The sequence below is a fragment of the Peromyscus californicus genome, unplaced genomic scaffold, assembly GCF_007827085.1.
Source record: "Peromyscus californicus insignis strain IS unplaced genomic scaffold, ASM782708v3 Scaffold_8__1_contigs__length_139910024, whole genome shotgun sequence".
Taxonomy (NCBI): domain Eukaryota; kingdom Metazoa; phylum Chordata; class Mammalia; order Rodentia; family Cricetidae; genus Peromyscus; species Peromyscus californicus.
The window spans coordinates 31,761,717-31,783,494 of NW_026294606.1; the positions used below are offsets into that span (position 1 = coordinate 31,761,717).

General features: G+C 36.0%; 1 protein-coding gene across 1 annotated transcript in view; it reads left to right on the plus strand.

The window, feature by feature from the left end:
* The window catches only part of Gmds (GDP-mannose 4,6-dehydratase), a 580,335-nt gene that overhangs the window by 119,454 nt on the left and 439,103 nt on the right, over window positions 1-21,778 (plus strand). The window contains exons 3-4 of the mRNA XM_052727412.1: window positions 5,034-5,121; window positions 7,785-7,894. Of these exons, the coding sequence (XP_052583372.1) occupies window positions 5,034-5,121; window positions 7,785-7,894 (198 nt within the window). The remainder of the gene's footprint in view (window positions 1-5,033; window positions 5,122-7,784; window positions 7,895-21,778) is intronic.

A 21,778-nucleotide genomic window follows, 5' to 3' on the forward strand; every position in this document is an offset into this window, starting at 1 on the left:
AAAACTATCAAAGAACAACATGTATGTAAAGGAATATCATTTTTTTGAATTACTGGGCACTAAGAAGTTTATTAGAATTATTGAAGCCAAGAACAGACAGAGGGGTAGTAGCATGACAGGGACTCCAAGGAGAGTTCAGACCCCAGCACCAGACACAGAGAGGCTGGGTCTCAAGAGAATCAGATCCTCAGGGATAGCATTTATTAACAGAATGCTGAGTAAGATTTAATTACTACTCTGTCCAGATACCTTTAGATTCCTGAAGCTTGGAACATGTTTAATGTGGTTGCTGAAACTTCTGCATCTGATTATATTCTGAATGAGCCCTGACGTAAAAAAGTAAAATACAGTTATCTTTTGTTATTATGCAAGGGGATTGGTTCCAGGAGCATTTGCACATATCAAAGTCTCATGACACTCAAGTTTTATATATATATATATATATATATATATATATATATATATATATATATATATATAAAGTGTTATTTGTGTATTGCCTATATATATTCTTTTGTATTCTTTAAATCATCACTAGGATAGTTATTACACCCAGTAGAGTGCAAACATTCCATAAGTAGCTGTGTTAATCAGGGAACAAAGAAAAGTCTGCTTTTGTTTAGGACACATGGATGTAGCTGCCGTTTGTTTAATCCATGGTTGCAGAGCCTGTGGATATTGAGGGTCATCTATATGCTTTATCTCTACCTCAGTTCTTACTGAGAAGACACTCAGAATAGTAGTTTTTATAGTTGCTTGACTTTTACTCAGGATTAAAACAAAAAAAGTGATGGCATCCATACTTGTTTATTGTTTTTATTTTTTATAGTTAACATTATTATTGTTCTTATTATTTGGAGAAAAGGTCTTGCTGAATAACCCTGGCTTGCTTGGAATTCATGATGCTCCTGTCTCTACCTACCATGTTTTGGGATTATAGGCATATGCCACCATGTCTGATTCTCTTGTTCATTCTTTAATATCTGCAGATGTCTTCATAGTGAGGAGAATCAACAATTTATAGGCTTTATAGACAGTTACCCTGAAAAAACCTTATATTCCTTATATATACTATATATATTCTGTAGCTTACTAAAGCTAAAAGTCCATTTACTTCTTTTATTCCTTATTGACTTCCACATATCAAGGAGCTGAATAAGCAGTCTAGTCCTCATAGCATTCAGCCCTGGGGCTTGGCTACTGGGTGGCTTATCTCTAAATCCTCTGTTCTTGTTGGCTCTGTGTCCTCAGTCCAGTTTCTTGACCCATCTAAGACTTTACTTTGTTTCTTCCTTTTTTTCTTCTTTGGTTTTTCTTTTTCTTTCTTTCATCTTCCTTCCTTCCTTCCTTCCTTCCTTCCTTCCTTCCTTCCTTCCTTCCTTTCTTTCTTTCTTTCTTTCTTTCTTTCTTTCTTTCTTTCTTTCTTTCCTTCTTCCTTCCTTCCTTCCTTCCTTCCTTCCTTTCATTCATTCATTTATTTATTGGTCTATAAGTAGTGATGATGAGCACATCTGTCTATCGTCCAAGATTCTTTGGAGGATGATGTGAGAGAGCATGTATGAAACACTTAGCCAGTGAAGCTTTGTGAGACACAGGGTACCTCTTGATACAGGAGTGGCAGAGAGAGTGAATGGTGGCAAGCCAGGGACACATGTTGTAGAATGCACAATAGTCTAACTCATGATTTACAACATTGAAAGCAGGCATGTTCTCTTGTGCATTCCCTCACATTTTCAGGGAAAAAGAATGATCAGTAGGAGTGAAACCCACCATGGAAGTACATTCAGGCTTCAAGTACCTTCTCAGCACCGCAGTTTTAGCTAGCTGACAACATGAGGTAACCACTACAGTGTGTGCTCACATGGCACAGAGGAAAATGGGAGATACAAAGACTAAAACTAAAAAAGACCAAGTTGAACTCTTCAAAAGCTAACGTGTATCTGTGAATATAAGGTAATCTCTTTTTAATAATCTTTCAACAGCAACACAGCATATCAGAATTTAAAATAAAGAATGGTTACATTGTGGGTTTCCCTTCCAGGAAAGAAACCATGACCACCTCTCCTGAGATGGAATATCAAAGCAGAAAAGAGACTAAATTCAAACACTGGTGATTCGTGTGCTAAGTGTTTTAAAATGTGGACTTCCTCCTGTTCCTTCCTTGATCTGTGGGCCTTTTTTTTTTTTTTTATTTTAGAAGCTTGGTACTTTGATTAGAAAAAAAGGCATTTCTTCATATAGATTTCATTTTCAAACTGCAGCTTATACTGGCAGTGTATAACAAGTGTGCCCTTTGAACTGCCATGGTGCAAGCTAGGCCTGTCAGGCAGTGTTCTCACTTCAGGCATGGTGACTGTAAAGATTGGCCTTACCACCAGTAAAGGCCAGTGTCTGCTGTGTAAATATCAGCTGCTCAGATCACAATCTAGGTGATCCATACTCCAAAGATGAATGGCACTAACCATCCTCCTCCAAGAACAATTTAGACACTGGCAAATTTGGAGACCAGTGGTGTGAATCACCTCTCTTCTCAATAAGTAATGAGAAAGCTTTTCTTTGTTTTAGCATCTACTTTGAACTCAACATTTTTTTTTTTTTTTTGGTTTTTCGAGACAGGGTTTCTCTGTGTAGCTTTGCGCCTCTCCTGGAACTCACTTGGTAGCCCAGGCTGGCCTCGAACTCACAGAGATCCGCCTGGCTCTGCCTCCCGAGTGCTGGGATTAAAGGCGTGCGCCACCACCGCCCGGCTGAACTCAACATTTTTAAATCAAACCATCTTTGTTTTAATATTGAGAGAACCTGAAATTTTCCTCTTTGACAGTTGACTGAGGCATGAGATTTGTATGTTAAAACATCCTCTTCCACTTAAGAACTTAGATATTTCTAGCTAGCACAATTAATAACAGTACTGATTAAGTTTATGTAAAGGTCACTTGGCTTGTTTATTTTCTCTGTTTGCTTTCCTAATCCACATCTTCTCTTCTCCCCATATCTTCAGAAAGCACCTACCTATTTCTCTCTGTAAAGGGAAAGCTGCTAATCTCAAATTCTTAACTAGATTCTGCAGTTTGCACACATTTTGGCTTGTCTTAATGTTTGTATTTCACCTGCCTCAAAAGCAGACAGACTGAGCTTTCATTAGTTCTTAGAATAATACCTGCTGTCATGGATTAAGTATTTGGCAACTCTTTCTTCCTTTCTACATACTTGCCAAATTTGGGAGTAAGTGGAAATTCAAACACACTTTTTTTTTTCACTAGAGAAAAACAAAAGAAAAACAAAAACTAGTGCTTATTGATTGCTTTTGTAGGTGTGACATTAAAGCCATTGCTTTTATTTGCTCTGACTTGGTGTCCAAGTCTGTTAAGATTGCAGAATATTCTTATCAAAGCCTTGCAAGTTTGTATGTTTTGGGCATTTCTCTGTGCTTTTGCTTATTGGAATATGTGATTTCTCTAGAATTTAGTAATTAAGGCTACCCAAATAATAATTATATTTTAATTATCAAATAAGTTACATTTTTTAGAACAAAGAAAATTTGTACTGAATACAGCAGAGCACTTATATTGGAGAAATTTGAATATTAGGAATAACTTTGGTGTAAACACCAAGTTTCTTATGCTTTAGTATATATGTAAAGTTGTCCCTTACTTAAAAATAATCATTAATTTTGTAGATCAGTTTGACTTTATAATCCAATAGCAACTTACAAAATTGGAGACCATAAAATACAATTAATTATAAGCTTAATAATAATACATTTCTATTTAATGCTTCCTAAATTTTAATGTTTGCTTACTAAAATGTCAGCCAAGTTTACAACATTTCTAAGGTATTTTCTTATTTACTAACTTTTCTTGGGTTTTGTTCTTTTGGAAAATGGTATTGATGAGTGATTTTTTCTTGGCAAAAGCAGTTACCTAACATAATTATTAATTGTGGGCATGCCATATCCTTAGCAGAAGTCAGTTTCTTGTGCATGCCATATAAAATGGCAATGACATTTCTTTCTGTTTGAAAGAAAGCCTTATGTGTTTATAATTCCCCTTTGCACTTGGAATGTTTGAGTCATGCCAGGGATTAATTTTGGTTTGAAATAGACAGAAAACGATTGAGTTAAAATATAGAAGTGTATTCAGCTGTAAATGAATCTACCCAACATTAGAAAGAACACTTCTAAAATAAGTCAAAGATTAAAACTGCCACCAGTGCAAGTGGAACTCCGGCAGTTGGTGACATAAGCTGGTGTTGGCATTGGCAGCACAGAGGGAGAAATCTTGACACAAGGAGGAAGTGGGACCAAGTGTGGAGCAATTTCTGTCATGTGTCAGACACAGTGGTCTTTTCTGTAGTATCATACAGGTTTGCTCTGCTGTTTAGTGACTTTATCCTTTTATACTGACCATGGCCATATCAAGATTTTTTTTAAGTCCTAATTTTTTAATCTTTGAGTCTTTTATGTTTTAAGTTTAGTAATATATAATCTTTTCCTTAATCTTTATAGTTTGACTTTCCAACTTTTCTACACAGCCTCACAATAGCAACTGCTCTCTGATTGTGTCTGTGCCTCCAGAAGTTGCTATAACAGCGTGAAGTAGCACTGGGAACTCAGGGTAACTGTGGAAACCTTATGCTCTGTGTTAAATAGGTCAAGTCAGTTTCACAGCTGCAGCCTTAAGTTTGACTTCACTTTCAAATCAGAGATATTTTTGTCATCAGTATGACTGTGCATGTTTAGAAGACAAATGAGTATCTGCAACTATGTATGAAGCCTTGTAATTATCTAATAACTTACATTGAGATTGACAGTACAAACCCTGGATACGGTCAGAAGCAGTGTGCTGGTAGCACACAGGCAGTAGTTAGGCAGAAAGTAAACATTGGAACTATTTCTCATAATTTAAAAATTCCATCTACAAGTACTATTTATACTTTTTTTAGAACCATACATTAGCAAATGAACTTCTGGGTTGCTTATTAATCCTCATTTTATATTTATAATTTATGTTTGTCTTTCTATACTTAAAACTCAGGTCCATGGAATTGTACGGCGATCCAGTTCGTTTAATACAGGTCGAATTGAACATTTATATAAGAATCCACAGGCTCATATTGAAGGAAGTAAGTAATTTTCTTTCTCTAATTTTTTTTCTGTTGCTTCCTATTTTTAGAAAAGATATTTTGAAATATTATTCATAGCTCATCTAGTCACAATTATTCACCCAGGAGTTACTGCAGTGAATAACACCTGACCTGCAATCTAGGGAATCCTTCCTCGTGGCTGCCCTAGGCTTAGTGCTTTCTTGGTTTGATTATACGAGAGTGATATTCAGTAGATGGCTGTAAGAGAAATAGGCAAGACATAACTTTGATCAGCCTTCTTCAGGTCAGAGGCCCCTGCTTCTTCAAGTAACAGCAGTTCTGTGTTAAAGGAGCACTCTTGTTTTTTATATTTTGTTTAATTTATTCAAGTTAACTGACCTTTGTATATTGACTTTTTTGAAGATTTAATCATATGTTTTCTTCTAAAAGTTTTATAGTTTCTTATTAAATTTTAAAGATATTATTTAAAAAATTGTTCAATCTATTTTGACCATATTCTTTCCTTCTTCCAAATCCTCCCAGATCCTCCCTACCCATGTAATTAATACACATTGAATTTTTAAAATAATTCTTAAATATGCTTTCAAATCTTGATGGTGATTCAAATTATATTTAAAATGCTTTAAAGATCAATATCAGGATTTACTGGCTTTTTTACTTTTGTTGCTCTTAATTTGTCTGTGAAGAGCAGCATCCTTTAGACAGCACATCACAGTATTTTCTTATTTTAGCTCCTCACTCAGGTGGTTAAAGAGACTATTTTGTACATGGAGACACAGAGAGATTGTGACTTTATCAAGGTCACATGCCACGATAAGGGCAGAGATCAGCCTAGGGCAAGGGCTTTCAAGTCTCTGTGTTACTTAGTGTTTCTGGTCATCAAGGATGCTACAGTGGGATTGTAACACCAAAATGATTTTGGTTTTATGTGTGAGAAGAGTCAAAGGTTGGGTTACTTTTAGGTATTGGTATCATCAGAAAGATGATCCAGTTGTTCATGGAAAAGACTTTCCACCTAATGTTTAAGCTACTTGTGTATCTTCCTGGAAGTTACTATATGTTGAATAGCTCTAATACAAAATGCTAGGAACCTGAGAATTTTAGATTTGGATTCTTTTTTCATATTTATAATAAGATGACTTATAAATAGGACCCAAGTATTTACATAGAATTTATAATGTTTCATATGTATTGTATACATAATTTATACAATATTTTAAATTATTTTGTGCACAAACAGTCTTCAAGGTATGGATGTTTTCATTTGTGGCATTACATTGTCAGTATTTCAAAAATTTTAGAATTTGGAATCACATCACATTTTGAAATTTCAGATGAGAAGTACTCAATATATGTATATTTTTTTTGTGCACAATGATACCACCATTGTATCTAGATGTAGACTAAGCTAGAAAACTGCTCACATTTTTAGAATAATGAAATCAGTATAAGAATCAGCTTCAATGTATGGATTTGAATAGATTGATTGTCCGTTAAGTAGTTATGTTACTACCGTAGATATATCATAGCCAGCTTAAGGACTTACTCTGTAAGGTACTTAAAAATCACAAGATAGTATCTGTGGTTTGGTTTTTTTTTGGTTTTTTTGTTTGTTTGTTTTTTACTCTTTTTATTCTTTACTCTTTGGGGAGCCTGCCACCCAACTCCCAAATAAATCGCATGGAGGCTTATTATTACTTATGAATGCCCAGCCTTAGCTTGGCCAGCTTTTCTTAAGTTATCCTGTCTACCTTTTGCCTCTGGGCTTTTATCTTTCTCTATTCTGTATACCTTTCTTTACTTCTTACTCTGTGGCTTTCTTTGTAGCTGGTGGCTGGCCCCTGATGTCCTCCTCTCCTTCTTTTCTTGTTTCTCCTTCTCCCAGGTTTCTCCTTTCATTTATTCTTTCTGCCTGCCAGCCCTGCTTATCCTTTTTCTCTGCCTAGCTGTTGGCTGTTCATCTCTTTATTCGACCAATCAGGTGTTTTAGACAGAGAAAGTAACACAGCTTCACAGAGTTACACAAATGCAACATAAAGGAATGCAACACACTTTGCATCATTAAACAAATGTTCCACAGCATAAACAAATGTAACACATCTTAAAATAATATTCCTTTCCACAGCAAATATCTAAACAAAATTACTCAAAAAGAGGTATATTCTCTTTTATCAGTGTGTTGTAAATTTCTTTAGAGAGTATATATATCATTCTAGGGTCATATTTGTCCATATTTCACTTTTATATAATACTTGTTTTAAATTCTTACAGTCCTATGATAATTGTCTAACATGTGCAGGATATTACCATTTTTTTTTAAACAAGTACATATGAATTTACTATTATAAATCCACACAGACCTATCTTTATGCATTGTGTGTTTCTTAAAGATAAAAGTTATACTCTGACACTCAAGAGCCATCAAATACAATGTTTCTGTTTTGTGTTGGTGGAAGGGGATTGGTACACACAGCAGGATCTTGCTAAGTAGGCTAACCTCAAACTCAAGATCCTTCTGTCTTGTGGTCTAAGTACTGGGATTGTAGGGATGGGATGTCATACCTGGGAACATTTCCAGTTTGACCTTTATTTTCATACATGAATAATGTGTATTTCAGCTTTGATATTGAAATGTTTTTCATGTTATCTCATATCTAAAGATCTTTTTCTAAATCCTAAAGACATGAAGTTGCACTATGGTGACCTCACTGACAGCACCTGCCTGGTGAAAATCATCAATGAAGTCAAACCTACAGAGATCTACAATCTTGGTGCCCAGAGCCATGTCAAGGTAAGCTCATCTCATTGCCATAGCTTCTTCGGCTGTGTCTTTGTAGTATTCTCTATGCACTCACATATATTGTTTCTCAATACAATAACAACTACCAGTCTTTATCAAGTTTAGTCTTCAGTATTAGTTTGGGAATTCATCCTAATAAAAATACTTATAATTTTTAAGCTGAGATTTCTGTTACTCAACAGTACAATGAAATCTTTCAAGTAACACTGAAGTAGCAATTTGCATCCATTTTAGGTTGTTCCCTATATTCAGGAGCCCCTGTTCAGACATTTCATATCATTCTGTGAGAGAAGTATTTGTTAAAATGTTAGAAGGAGTAGCTTATTAAAATCTTTATTTTAATGTTAATTTCTGGTAGTGGCTATATGCCTGGGTTAATGGATAGTTTTGTGTTGTAATATAGTCCTAAAAATGATATTATTTGGGTTGCAATCATATGTTAAAGTTAGCTTAATTTTTTTTTTGTTGTGAATTGTGAAAAGAGTAAGCCTTTTCTTTTTTGCCATTCCCTCTTATTGTGACACTCTTAATGTTGGTTTCTTCAGTGTATTCATACTATTGGGTGCACTGCTCATTTTTCTTTAGTTGTCTGTATGGAACAAGTCATAGTAAACTTGAGAAGCTCTTCCCAACCTTCCAGCTTCTGCTTGACTCAGGTTTTTTGTGACTGTACCCTGATGCTTCTTTGGGTGAATGAAATTTGAAACCAGGCTTGATTCATTCTATTTAGGTACCTATTCAATCAAGTGGTTAGTAGAGCTTAGAAATAAAAAACAAATGTCTCTAAATTTTAAGAAAATCCATAAATATCTATCCATGTTTTTTCTCTGTTTACAAAGCAAATACAACAATTTTATTGGAGTATTTAAGGTGTTTTCATGTTTCTCTACATTTTTCAGTTTTGTTCAGAATGGGGGCAATATGCCTGCTTTCTACACCTGTGCTGCTTAAGGCAGGAATTAGGACCTGATTTAATGAACAGTGGAATAAGCCTAGTTCTAAAACAGCAAATTTTAAAAATTGAGGGTTAATCCTTGGGTTGCAGAATCCTTGGACTCAAAAATTAAGAGCATTGACTGCTTTTGCAGTATACTTGGGTTTGATACCCAGCCCCCACATGGTGGCTTACAAACATCTGTAACTCCAGTCTTCTGGATATACACCTGAAGATTTACAAAGACTTTCTTATCTGCCTATACTGTTTAGAAAAACAAACAAAACCCTATCTTTCTCTTTTTTCCTGTTTTTTTTCTTTGGGTGTTGAGGATGGAACACAGGATCTCATACATGCTAAACACATGCCAGACCTACATTCTTTGCCCTCTTGGTTTCTTCATCTATCAGTCATTCTGTGTTTTATGTGGGCTTAAAATCTGGCCTTTGGAAGCAGGAGGGTCTTTATATTCTGCAGCTGGAGCTGCTGTTTTCCTAGGGATTTTCAGTGTTTGTTTCTCCATGGTGAAGGCCTGTCTTAAGATTCTGTGTTTGAGGGATTATCCTATTTTCTCCAGAGGAGTATTAGTTCTATCATTTCAGGAATAAAGGACTCTTTCCCCCTAATTGAAGCAGTTAGCTTATCTTCCATACTTCTTTTGATATTCTGATCACCACAAAAGTATATTCCCGACAAAAATGGGGTGTTTGGGGATCACCATTTCATTTTTCAATTTCCCTAAGTTTCAGGTTTTTTCTTTTTTGATTGTAGATGGTTTATAACCTCTAGAAGCCATATACTAGCATGATAAGATGGAGAAACTCTTATGCTTATTTACAGTCACCTTCCCCCTACTATCTTTGTATCAAATTTAATTGTCTTTTTCCTTCCTCCAAAATATTTAAAAATTTCTCCAATTTGTTATATTTTCTTAAGTATTAGTGAGTACAATAGTGTCTGAGTATCATTCTGGAGTGATTGTAGTATAAAAAATTGTAAGCAGAGACAACTGATTTGATTTGTTCTAAATTAGTACAAAGTAAATTTATCTGGTTTTATGGTATTTTAGCTATTTTTTTAAAGGGTCAGTTAATTGCCAGGAATGGTACTTAATTAGAATTTTAAAAAATTATGTATTTACTTATGTGTGAGGCATGTATATGTGTGTTGTGTGGACTTATATATGCTGCAGTGCATGTGTGGAAGACAGAAGACAGTTTTCAGTAGTTGGATCTCTCATTCTACCATGTGGGTTCTGAGGGTCAAACTCGGGTCATCAGGCTGGGCAGCCAGTGGCTTTACACACTGAGTCATTTCAGGCCTAAGAATTTTGGTTTTTAAAATAATTTAATCTTTCAACAGATATTTGTTGTACATATACTTCATACAAAGTGTGGTATAGTAGAGAACAGAGAGATGTATGAAATCCACCTGTGCTGTTGAGGGATTCAGCTTAGTAGGGGTGATTGGTGCAAGTATCAGAAGCTTGCACAGTGGCTTTGAGTCTGTCGTGCCAGGTGAGAGAGAACTCCGTCTGAGGGACTGGATGGCATCAAGGAGGGAAGGGAGAGCACTAGCTCTGGTCTGAAGGTATATGGATAGTATTTACAGATGAAGTAGGAAGTGGAGAGTTGTAATGGAGGTAATGACAGAAAACCAACAGTCAGAAGGGCGGAAATTTTGGCCATGAGTACTGAAAAGAAGTGTTAAAGTAGAGTGGCCCGGGAGCTGGGCTATGCCAGGCAGCTTTTGTGTGTGTTGAACAAAGAAGAACACTTCTTTAGACTTGAATGTTAGAGGCTAGAATCTACAGGTTGCAAAGATTTAGGTATTACATGAGTCTGGTGACATCATAAAGGAGATAAGGCTGGAACAGATCACCTAGCGGGATGGGTGGACTCTTCTATGTTCTCTAGAGAGGAGGCAAAGCACTAGTGCTCAGAGACCAGATAGTCGATGCAACAGCTGTGAGAGATTTTACTGCCAGCACTTGAAGAACACTGGGAGGAAACACACTGTGGGACTTGATAGTCTGTTGGGTTGTAAATTCAGCTCTCAGAGTTCTTAAGATAGTGGCTGGTGGCTGGTGGAAAGGAGATAGAAGACTCTAAGGAACTTGCCCTGTAGAGGGAATGGGAAGGCAAAGTAGGATAGCAGGAACCAAGGAGACAAGAGGCAGTAGGAAGAATTATGTTAAAAATGTAGACCTTCCTAGGAAGAAGGGGATAGAGGACAAGGAAGAGATCAATGGCCTTTGCCATAATGTTGAAGATCTACTTGTAATGTTGCTGTTAGTTAGGTCCTCATGCATGGTAGATGAGTGTTCTATTACTGAGCCATACCCCATATCTGACTAAGGACTTTGAAAAAGAGCATCTGAAGTAGTGGTAGTAGGACTGAACAGATTATTGCAGGGGTTTTAGTAGTTGAGGAGTTAAAAGGGAACTGTAAAGTGAGTGGATTATTTTCAAGGAATTTCCTGGTGGAAGGAAGAGAGAATAAGTTAGTAAAGCTTATATTGGAGTCCCCTCAAAATTTGCTAGGCCTCATCCCCAGAGTCTTTGATTTCTGAAGTCTATGGTGAAGATGAGAACTTTGATTTTTAGAAATTTCCAGTTAGTCCTAAGCCTAGTCTTGTGGCCACAAAATGTAGAAACATTTCTCTAGCATATCAGGTGTCTTGGTTCATTCATATAGTTGCCTTAAATGCATTCATCTTAGACTTTCTTCTTTTAATGTATCAGCTTCTGAGTCTGTTGTCAAATAGTGCTGCTAATCACCAGTTCATGACAATGTGAGACTTTATAGCCCCAAATGACACCTACAATCAGAAGGGAGAGAGGCTGGAGTGAATCTGGTGTACTCCAGTGTAGAGAGCCATGCAGGGCCGCGCCTCAAAGATGGCGCCGGCGTCCGGCTTCCGCCTTCCGATGGCAGGTGTTCTCTGGGATAAACAACTCTTTATTTGGCTTGGGCGTGGAATCTGGCTTGCTTGCGTATGTCTGACCCTATAGGCATTGTCCACGTGGCACTAAGGGGTTGGTTGCCCAGTGGCTATAAAGGGCGTGGGCTGGCTTTCCCGGGTGTAAGAAGATGGCTTTCCCCGGGGTCAGAAGATTGTTCAAGGTTCCTGAATAAACTGCTTGGAGAAGAGCCTGGTGTCGCGTCTTCCTTGCTGGTCGAGGCGAACGCGACACTCCAGTTCTTCTCACTCAGAAGCCTTTTTTCCAAGTAGTGTACAGCCTGTGAGAATTGGTATTTCACAGAATCCTTCTTATATTTAGAGATGAAGCATGAATACAGTCCATGTCCTTCAGCCCACACTTTTTATACCCCAGTGCTGTGAGTTAAAGACAAGTTGATTCTTAGCCATGGGTAGTAGACACTGAGAATGGGGTTGGCCAAGGCCTAGTATAAACAAACAGCTCACCTAGCTCAGCAATATGTTACTTTGTCCTTTGATCACTCTAAGTTACATTTCACATTTCAGATTTTGGTCTGTTTTGTTATTATTAAGGGATTAAAATATTATGAATTCTCCCTATTAATCTATGTTAATATCTTTACAGTATTTCCTGTGTTCACAAAAACATTTTTAAATAAAAATTTGTTTCTGACTGGTGTAATGCTTTCAGTAAGATTAAAATAAAGTAATATACTATTTTGTAATATTTTGAAAGATGGTTCTTATATTAGCACATTTTGTATTTAATTTTGAATTCCTGACTTCTAGACTGGGCATTGTTTGTGTTGGACTCATGTTGTACAGAATAAACTCTTCTATCATTCACACTTCCAGTTAATTTGATGTGGGCCATGGTATGCTAAAAGTAAGGAAAATAAAATAATAGGAAGCTGGTCTGGCTTCCTGTAGGAAACCAATGAAGATGAAATTGCTTCTTGGAATGAGCCCATAGCAGTCTGGGAAATACTGACCGAAGACATTTTTCTGAATCATAAACAGTAAAATTATGACTCATGAAGTAGTTCATTGAAAGGCTGATTGGATCTTACGTGGGAGAAAGTGAGAGATGACTGCAATGAACCAGTTATTAAAAGCAGTTAAACCTAGCATGATGACATCATCCCAATAGGAACAAATGATATAATTTATAGTCCTGCCCATCTTGAGAGAAAAAACATGTTTTAGGAACTTTTTTTTGAATGTTTTTCTTAATTCCTTGTGGATAATAGTGTTTCTTATCTGTTCAGCATTTCTTATAATTATGCTTTTGGAATTTGTGTACTTTTTTGCATAGCTTCTTTGATGATCTTGCATCATTCCTATAGTCATAGTATTGATGAGATCTTTCCACAGTGAACCTAGTCCAGTGTGAATTGCATTTACCTCACAATGTCATGCTGGAATTGGAAAATTATTCAGTCATAAGGCAGTCATGAACTTGAGAAATAATTTAATATGACTTTCAGTTTTACAAATGAGGTCATCTGCCCAAATTGTACATTTGGTTACTGCCAAATCCAGAATGAGAACTCGGGTCTTCATATTATATAATTTATTTTAAAGACCAATAAAGAAAACAATTATCTCTCCCAGTTGGTAATTCTGACATAAAGTAGTCTTCATAAAGTAATGTCTTCCCCCACATTGCTGTGTTTTTTCTTGTACGAATTTCTTCCCCCGTGTCTGTGGTGTAGATATTCTTCTCATTTTAGTTTTTAGAAGGATTTTTCAAATCTCCTTTCAGTGCTTGAGATCATTATTATCTCCCTCAAACTTTCTCTTCTTCAACATGACTAATTCCATAGTTTGCATTCCTCATCTAATCCTCTATCGTTCTTGCTTTCCCTTTTAGTTCTCTGAGTTACTGTTTGGTTTCTTTCTATAACAGTAAAGAGACCTGATTGCTTTGGTTGAAGAGGGTAAGTTAGAGCAGACCAGGTGGGTGTGAGCTGCTATTTCCTTTCCATACTTGTGAAGATCAGCTGGTACATGCTAAATGGAGAAGCCCAAAGGGAATGATCTGTATAGGCTCAGGAAGCTAGTCATGAAGCAGAATTGCTTGTGAACCAAGGTGCTAGTTGTAGTAGTGACCAGTCCCTATGTCAGAATCAGGGAGAGATAACATAGAAAACCAAGTCCAGCAAATGAAATGAGGAATAAAAACAGGTATGGGAATTACACTGGAAGACCCTGGGAAAGGGCCCAAGCAACGTAATTCAACAAGCTAAAGAATTGTCATCGATTTCCTGGAGGTGCTGAGTTGCAATTTACAGCTTGATAACTAATTGCTGTATTTACCCCAGAAAGCAGGAATCTCTTGGGAGAAGGAGCAAGTGGCATGCTGCTCAGAGAGAATTCCTTATGGTGGGAAAGGAAGGTTTACATGGTTAGTATATGGCTGACCTAATTATAACACAAAACAAAACTGTAGCAAAATGGCCCTTTATTGTACAGTTATTGCAGAGCAGGGGGTAGACCATTAAAACTCCACAACCAACATCAGAAAGGGACTGTTTTTCTGTGTTGTTGCTCATTCATTTATTTATTTTGGACTCTGGAGGCCTAGCAGGGAGGTGTGAGCAGGAAAATGAGTAGACAGGGAACTTTGCTATTGCGGTTAGAAGAAACATCCTTAGATGTGAGTCAGGGCCTGGCCCCGTGGCCCACACAGTTGCATGGTAGAGTTCATTATGTCACTGTGGATGAATGTGGTCATCTATGTCTCTTCACTAGTGGTTACCTTATACTAGACTCAGTGCAGGGTGCATGGTGGTGGTGGGCAGTTGGGATAGGAATTAAATGTAATAGTGCCTTGGGATATTCTCATGATAACTGTGGTATAGGAAAGGGATCTTAAGCCAGGGTTTACACTAGAGTTCCCTGGACACATTCTGGAACTTCACATGCAATGGCCTGCCATATTTCTCCCAAGACTGGCCTTCGAGGTTTTCCATTATTTCAAGTCCTGGTCATATCATGAACTGACTGTGGCATTTTTGTTTTGTTTGTTTCGTTTTTCGAGACAGGATTTCTCTGCATTGTTTTGGTGCCTGTCCTGGATCTCGCTCTGTAGACCAGGCTTGCCTCAAACTCACAGAGATCTGCCTGGCTCTGCTTCCAGAGTGCTGGGATTAAACATGTGCACCACCGCAGTCCGGTGGAGCTTCTTAAGTCTGATTTCTCCAGTGAGCTGCTTACCTTAGATTGTAGTCTCTTCTGTCATTGTTCTTGTGTGAAATTTGTTCTTGTACTGGACTGTAACACTCCTTAGATACCATGTGCCTCAGTTTCTTGACTATACCAAACTTTATTGAAAGCTCATCTTGATGCCAAGAGCCCTGCTCAACCTGTTTGCAGTATGCGCCATCATCTTCAGTGAGTAGGTCAGAAAAGAATGCTTTGGGCAAGGAGGAAAGGAAATGCAAGTTGCCTTTTCTTCCACCTCCCTACCCCCAATCTTCCTGTGATCTGTGTTTACAGTTCAGGTTAACATGAGTCAGATTATCTGGAGAAGTGGATGGAGCTAAAATTCCATGGTCAACATGCTAGTCAGTGCTGCTTCTGCCTGGGATGAAGGTTGTGGTTTGCTTAGCTGAGCTATGAAATGATAGGCAAGACTATTTTCCTTGGTCAAATGCCTATAGTTCCTGTGCTGAAACATAAGCTTGAATAGCATATTCTAAAAGGGGAAATGATGTATAGGGCTCTTTGTTTTTTATTACATGGGCCATAGAATTCTGAGGTGGCATGGCTCTTGGCAATAACCCAGGTCATGCCCTTGTTTCACAAGTGCCTCCCTGAAATTGCCCATGGATGGGCAGCTAAACTCTGTCTAGCCTTGAACCTAGGCTGATTCCAGTCTGTCTTCTTGTGCTACTAAGCTGAGACGACCAAAGATGGGGGTAGGACATGGGTGCCATTGAACTATGACAGAAGTCTTACTTCTGTTGTCCTTCCTATCATTTACTATGAAAAATGAAGTTTCAGTGTAATAGGTTGAGTTAAGACATTTTTCCTTGCTGGAGGGAAACTGTTTATAATTAATCCCATATGAGTGGTATTTTTATAACTAGGAAGCTCTTTGAATACAATGTAGGGTGCTACATGAGCACACCAACAATACTAAAATAAATTAGCATATAGGGAAAGTAGGAACATACAGAATTAACTAATCTGAAATGGTCACATTTTGTTTACTTATTAATATGTATAAATTACAGCTGTTAAGACTCTGAAGATAACTTATTTGCTTAATATTTCCTGAATTAATAGATATGTATTGTTTGAGGAAATTGTTATATACAGTTCTTGAATGTGCTCAGAGCAGCAAAATTAATCCTCCAGTTTGTTAGCACATTGTGCATTTTGGAATAACTCAGAAGCCTAAGGAGCACAAAGCTATCATTTGATAGAGAGCCATCAGTACAGTCTTGAGAACATTAAGTGTTTATGCTGTTTTTCATCTAGACTGCTATGCATGTGTGATGCTTGAGTGTCTGTTTCTCAAAAATGTGACTCCTTTACAGAGGAAGTAAGTAGATAACATGAACAACATGTCTGTGGTAGGTGGTAAACCTCTGATATGACCAAGGACAGTTGCCTTTTGTTTGTTTTTGTTCTGCAGCCCCCATTTCTTTCTGAATAGTTGTTGCCTCCTCTTCTTCTGCATAGGCACAGTCCCTGTGATATTTAAAAATACTTGGTAATCACTTTATTATAAGGAAAGCTTGTGATAAGTACACTTTTTCATTTTATAATTTAACATTTGTGTTTACACTAAATACACTTTAATAATATGAATGTGGCTAGTCAGTTTCATGATCCCTAGGATGAAATTTATCCTTTTAAAATCCTGTATTCATGAGGATAGGTAGGTGTGTTCACTGTTGGTGGGGGTCTCTGTGTGTCATCTGGCTCACATTTTTCTTGGAAGCCTGTTATAGATTTAAGCAATTGAATTCAAATCTAAAACCACTTAAAAAGTCCTTTATAGTCCATTAAGAATTTTTATGGGAGAGAACACTCTATGAAAGTTCTCCTTTCCCTGTTCAAACAGATTGTTCTGTTTTATTAGATCTAGGTGGTATTGTAATTTTGATAACAGCTAATAATGTTTGGAATTTTGTATATAATTAATAGACCACACAAAGGTGTATTTGTTAGCCTTTCCAACCTTATATTTACGGTAGTAGTTTTTTACTAAATAAAATATAAAGTGGTATTTCAATGCAGTTTATTCATATTACACTAAAATTAATTAAAACAGCTAAATGTTCATGTTTATCTTAATGTCCATGTCTAAGTAAATTCATAAATACTAACAGGATATTTTAAGTCACTAGTAAATGTATTGTAAGTGAAATAAATTTGTCTTTTACTTTTATGTTGAATGAAAACAGATTTTAGGATTCCTATTTAGATGAATATACAAATAATAATACTATTTAATATTTGAAGGCAGATGTGTTTTCCTTCCTCTCAGATTGGTGAACATAGTTGAAGAATTAAGTTCTCTTTTAAAAGACCTAATAAAACTTGATTTTAAGCACGATTCTTATTTTATCACTTTAGTACGTGTAGTGTTTATAAAATTTATTTTGTTAAAGTTGAGTCTTTAAAATTGGGATAAAAAGATAAAATGAAACCTTTTCTAACTCAAATAAACTTAATGCATAAGTACTTGTTTTTTAGTTTCTATGTAACTCATTAATTGATACTTTATCAGTACTAGCAACAAGAAAATATTTAATATATTACAGGGTGTGTACTTTTAAAAACATTAATATCAAAGATTAATAGACAATTATTTTTAAATAATAACAACTTGTGTGTCTTTGGCATGTTTATTTTAAAATATAAAATTAGTTAGAATTGCTTTGTTTATAAGACTACGAAGTCTTGCTTGGTCTGTTGTAGCTGTTAAGTTCATCATTAGAACTTGAGAACTCTTTAGAAAATGGTGCACTTCAAAGATGAGCTAGCTTTCGCATGGTTATAGTATTGATGCGGAAGATGCAATTTTACAGAGATGGGGTTGGAGAGTTGGAAGTAGCACAGTTAGGGCTTTTCATAATTTAGTGACTCCGGGCCAGTACCCCTCTCCCTGCTGCTATTCTCTTTTAGTAATATCAACAAACCAGACCTCCAGATCCTAAAGGACACTCTTCAGGACCATCCCTTGTCCTGACTCTCAGTTACCTTTCTTTCCTGTGGTTGGGTTGGTGGAGAGGATATTTTTGTTTATGTTCCAACTCCTGTTAGCTCACTCTGGAGTGAGAGTCTGTTGTGCATTTGGTAAGATCATTCACAGCCAGGCTGAGAGATTCTGGTGTAGAACCTCTGTCTTCTCTGGAGAGAAACATTTCAGTGTTGATCAGCAGGAAAATGATTATTACACCACAGTATTTGTTTTTAAATCACAAGAGATAATGCTACTTTTCTTTTTATTTTATATTAAATATTATAAAGTGTTTGTCACTTGGCAAGATAATTAAATGGCAATTTTTGTAAAATTAACTTATTTTATTGAAATGATTTACTTAAGTGTCTTCAATATCTCAATCTTTTACTTTTATTCTTTTCAATTGTTAACTCTTTAAACATTACTGCATTGATGAAAACTTATCAGTGTCTGTAATGGGAGAAATACTATGGGCTATGATAAAAATATTAGGTTAAATGGTGTGCTTTTATAAGTCAGTTTTGATGAATTTGCTTCACAGAGGAAGTCATGGGAATTTCCAGCAAGCTTTTTCACGTGGGTAGGAAGGCAGATTATTTGACTCTTCTTAATCTGAATGAGAAACAGAATTCCTTTGGGGACCCAAGAAAAGTTCCTGTAACATGGATGATTGTTATGCTTTTGTATACACATAGATGGCAGCAAAGTGTCACAGACAAAGGAGGTCAGCCTTGTCTTTAGAATGAAAGATGAGTGACAATACAAACTGATTTCCATCAGCTTAGCTCTCCGGGTTCTTTCTGTAAGTAAATCTAAAATAAGAAAGAAAGCTACCATTGATAACAAGGAAGTATAGCAGGATGGAGGAAGCTGTGGGGGAACTATAATATACTGAATTTCTGGACAGATCCCAAGTGGGAAATCTTAATCCTTTCAGGTATGTCTTCTATTGTAAGATGACTGGAAGAGCTATGATATTGTGCATGTCAAAATAAAAAGACAGTGAGGACAGAGTGGTGTAAGGGAAGAGGGAAGTAAAAGAGAAACTTTAAGAAGGTCTCAGCGGCGAGCAATGGCCTGCTGCCTATGAGTACTGTGGAGTTTGGCCTGCATGGCTCCTTTTTAGTTAAGCAAGTTACAAAGAGGAAATGTCAGTCCACGAATCAGGCAAACATTCCATGGGAACATTTGCTCAAATGTCAGCATTTTAGAAAATAGAACTGCAGTCTATTATGGCCCAGTCTGCAGGCTGGATTTTCTGTTAAATACACAAGTACAAATGTGTTTGCTCAGAACACGTTCTCAATTAACAAGTCATTTTATGCCTTAATTAGCATTCCTATATAATGGCATAATCACTGTAGAGGATGACAGTCATCATTATAATTAATATTTAATATGTGTCTGGTTCTGACGACCTTTCTGTGCGTTCTCACAAACTTCTAGGTAATTTTCAAGTTTTAGAATTGCGTTTAGTAAAATCACAGACACGGGTAGACATGAGAAGCTGAGGAAGTGGAAGCATGCTTATTAGAGACTGCAGTCTGGAAATAGAAGAGCAGTTTTTTACAAGTCCTGAACAATTGAATTGCGGTGGTCTCTTGCTGCTTGCAAACACTGCTCAAGAAATGGCATTGTTATTCAAGAAAACATTTTCCCCACCCTTATTTATTTTTTATTTTTTTATTTTTTAATCTCCTCAGGTGACTTAGTATCATAGACTAATCTCTGTGTCACAAAATTGATTCTAAAGGTGTGTTTAACTACTTGCCTAAATGCAGTATCTGGCAAGTCTCTCTTGTGACAGCACCTTATTCCTCACATTATTATTTTCCTAGTAAATTTGATATCTTAACAACCCCTTCCCTCATTTCTGAGTTCAAAAAGTAACACTTAATATAATTTATTTCTCATAGTTAATAAAGGCTTACTTGGGAGTATTGCTGTTCACCCTCTATCTGCCTCAGCCGAGTGAGGTCAGGAGGGAATGTGGTGGGCAGGGTGAAGGTGCTTTCCAGCATCACTTTGCTGGGGACTTTAATGGCCTCAATGGGGCTTTAATAATGCATAAAACATATTTTGGCTGCTGCTTATTACTTATTAAAAATTAAATGATTTTTCTCTGCCATGTATGGGTAAGAAATGATACGTATCTAGGTAGTTTTTCTCTCAAACTATCTACTGTGTTAACTTTAATATGTGTGCACAGAAGGTCTATGTTGCTGTTTTTAGCATGGCTACATAAACATAAAAACTATACACATTTTGATTTATGTACACATAATTATTTGATAATTTTAATTAATTTAGTAAAATTTAATAAGGTAAACTTTCATCATCCTACATGTTTAAAAACCAATATATAAGTTGTTTGAATTCAATTATACACAAATTCTTTGGTAAGTTGTTGCTGAAATGGCAAATGTTTGTTAATGAGCTTTAGATTACCTCATGCTACTTGAAAAATAACTTTTAATCAGAATATAATATGATTTATAGGTAACTGTTACATGTTTAGCTTGTTTGGCAAACATTAGGTTAAGACTATATGCTTTTTTTTTTTAGTAGGATGATATCTTATGTATTATTTATTTGACCTTTTCTTTGCTACGGTTTTCATAAAAAGGACAGGATTGCAACACCACTTCCTCAAACTCCTTGGTTTCAAAAGACTCATGTCTCACACAGCCAAATACGAGTGATTTGTATTGCTTACTAACAAATGAACATTGTTCTCTACTTAAAAAGAAACTGCTGGTTTTATTAATGTTATCATTGGTATATTAATTTTTCCTGATAATACTTTGTTTTATATGATCAGTTAAGTGTTGAATAATTAATAGAATATTTTGAATTAATTATAATCTCTTAAAGTCATTTTTTAAAAGGATACATTTTAATAAGTAACTTTTGATGCTTTTTTCAAACTAATATGTTTTATATGCATTATAGAGGAAGACTTCAATGTTTCATTGGCATCTTACAACAAATTTTAATTTATGACCATTTTAAATTTGTTTGCATGAGTAAACATTACTATATCTTAGATATTTAAAAATGTTTTATAACATTATAGCTGAAGTAATATTTGTCTTAGTTGATTTTTTAAATTATGTAGACAATATTTTTAATGAAGTCATATTCCAGTTGATATTAAAATGAAGTGCACTCTATTGTTTGAGTTATGCTACAAGAATATTTAAATACCATTCTTAGCTTTTTTTGTCCTTGTTTTACTCCAAATGTGTTCTATTATCTGATACAATATAGTTGAAAATGATAAACACTTTTTAAAATAAATCAATAGATGAGGGGTTATAATCATAAATTGTCATTTTTTCATAGGTTCATTATTTTTCATCAAGTACTAGTGAGCAGTGGGAAAAGAAAATATGGATATTATAGAGTTCAATTTTGGACCCAAATTGAATTTCCTTTTTTCTTTTTCATATGATCCAGAGCACCAAACACCCACAATTCCAAGTGTCTTGCCAGTGTTTATATTCTTTGAGGAGTGATTTCACAAAGAATGTGCCCTTTCATCGTGAGAGATTCTTCCATACTTCAGCACATACTCTCCTGCTTACCCCCTCATTTTCTTACTGAGGACTCTGTCAGGTCAAAGCATCTTATATTATTGTGAGTCTTGATGGTGAAACTTTATTGGCCCAAACTCAGAGACTAATCCATAAAACAGATGCAAGTTTCCAAAATGTGAAATGCTAGCTTGTCATTTTTATTCTTTAGACGCTTTCATAGATATTTCTTTTTAAGGGTATGTACTGGGTAGTATTT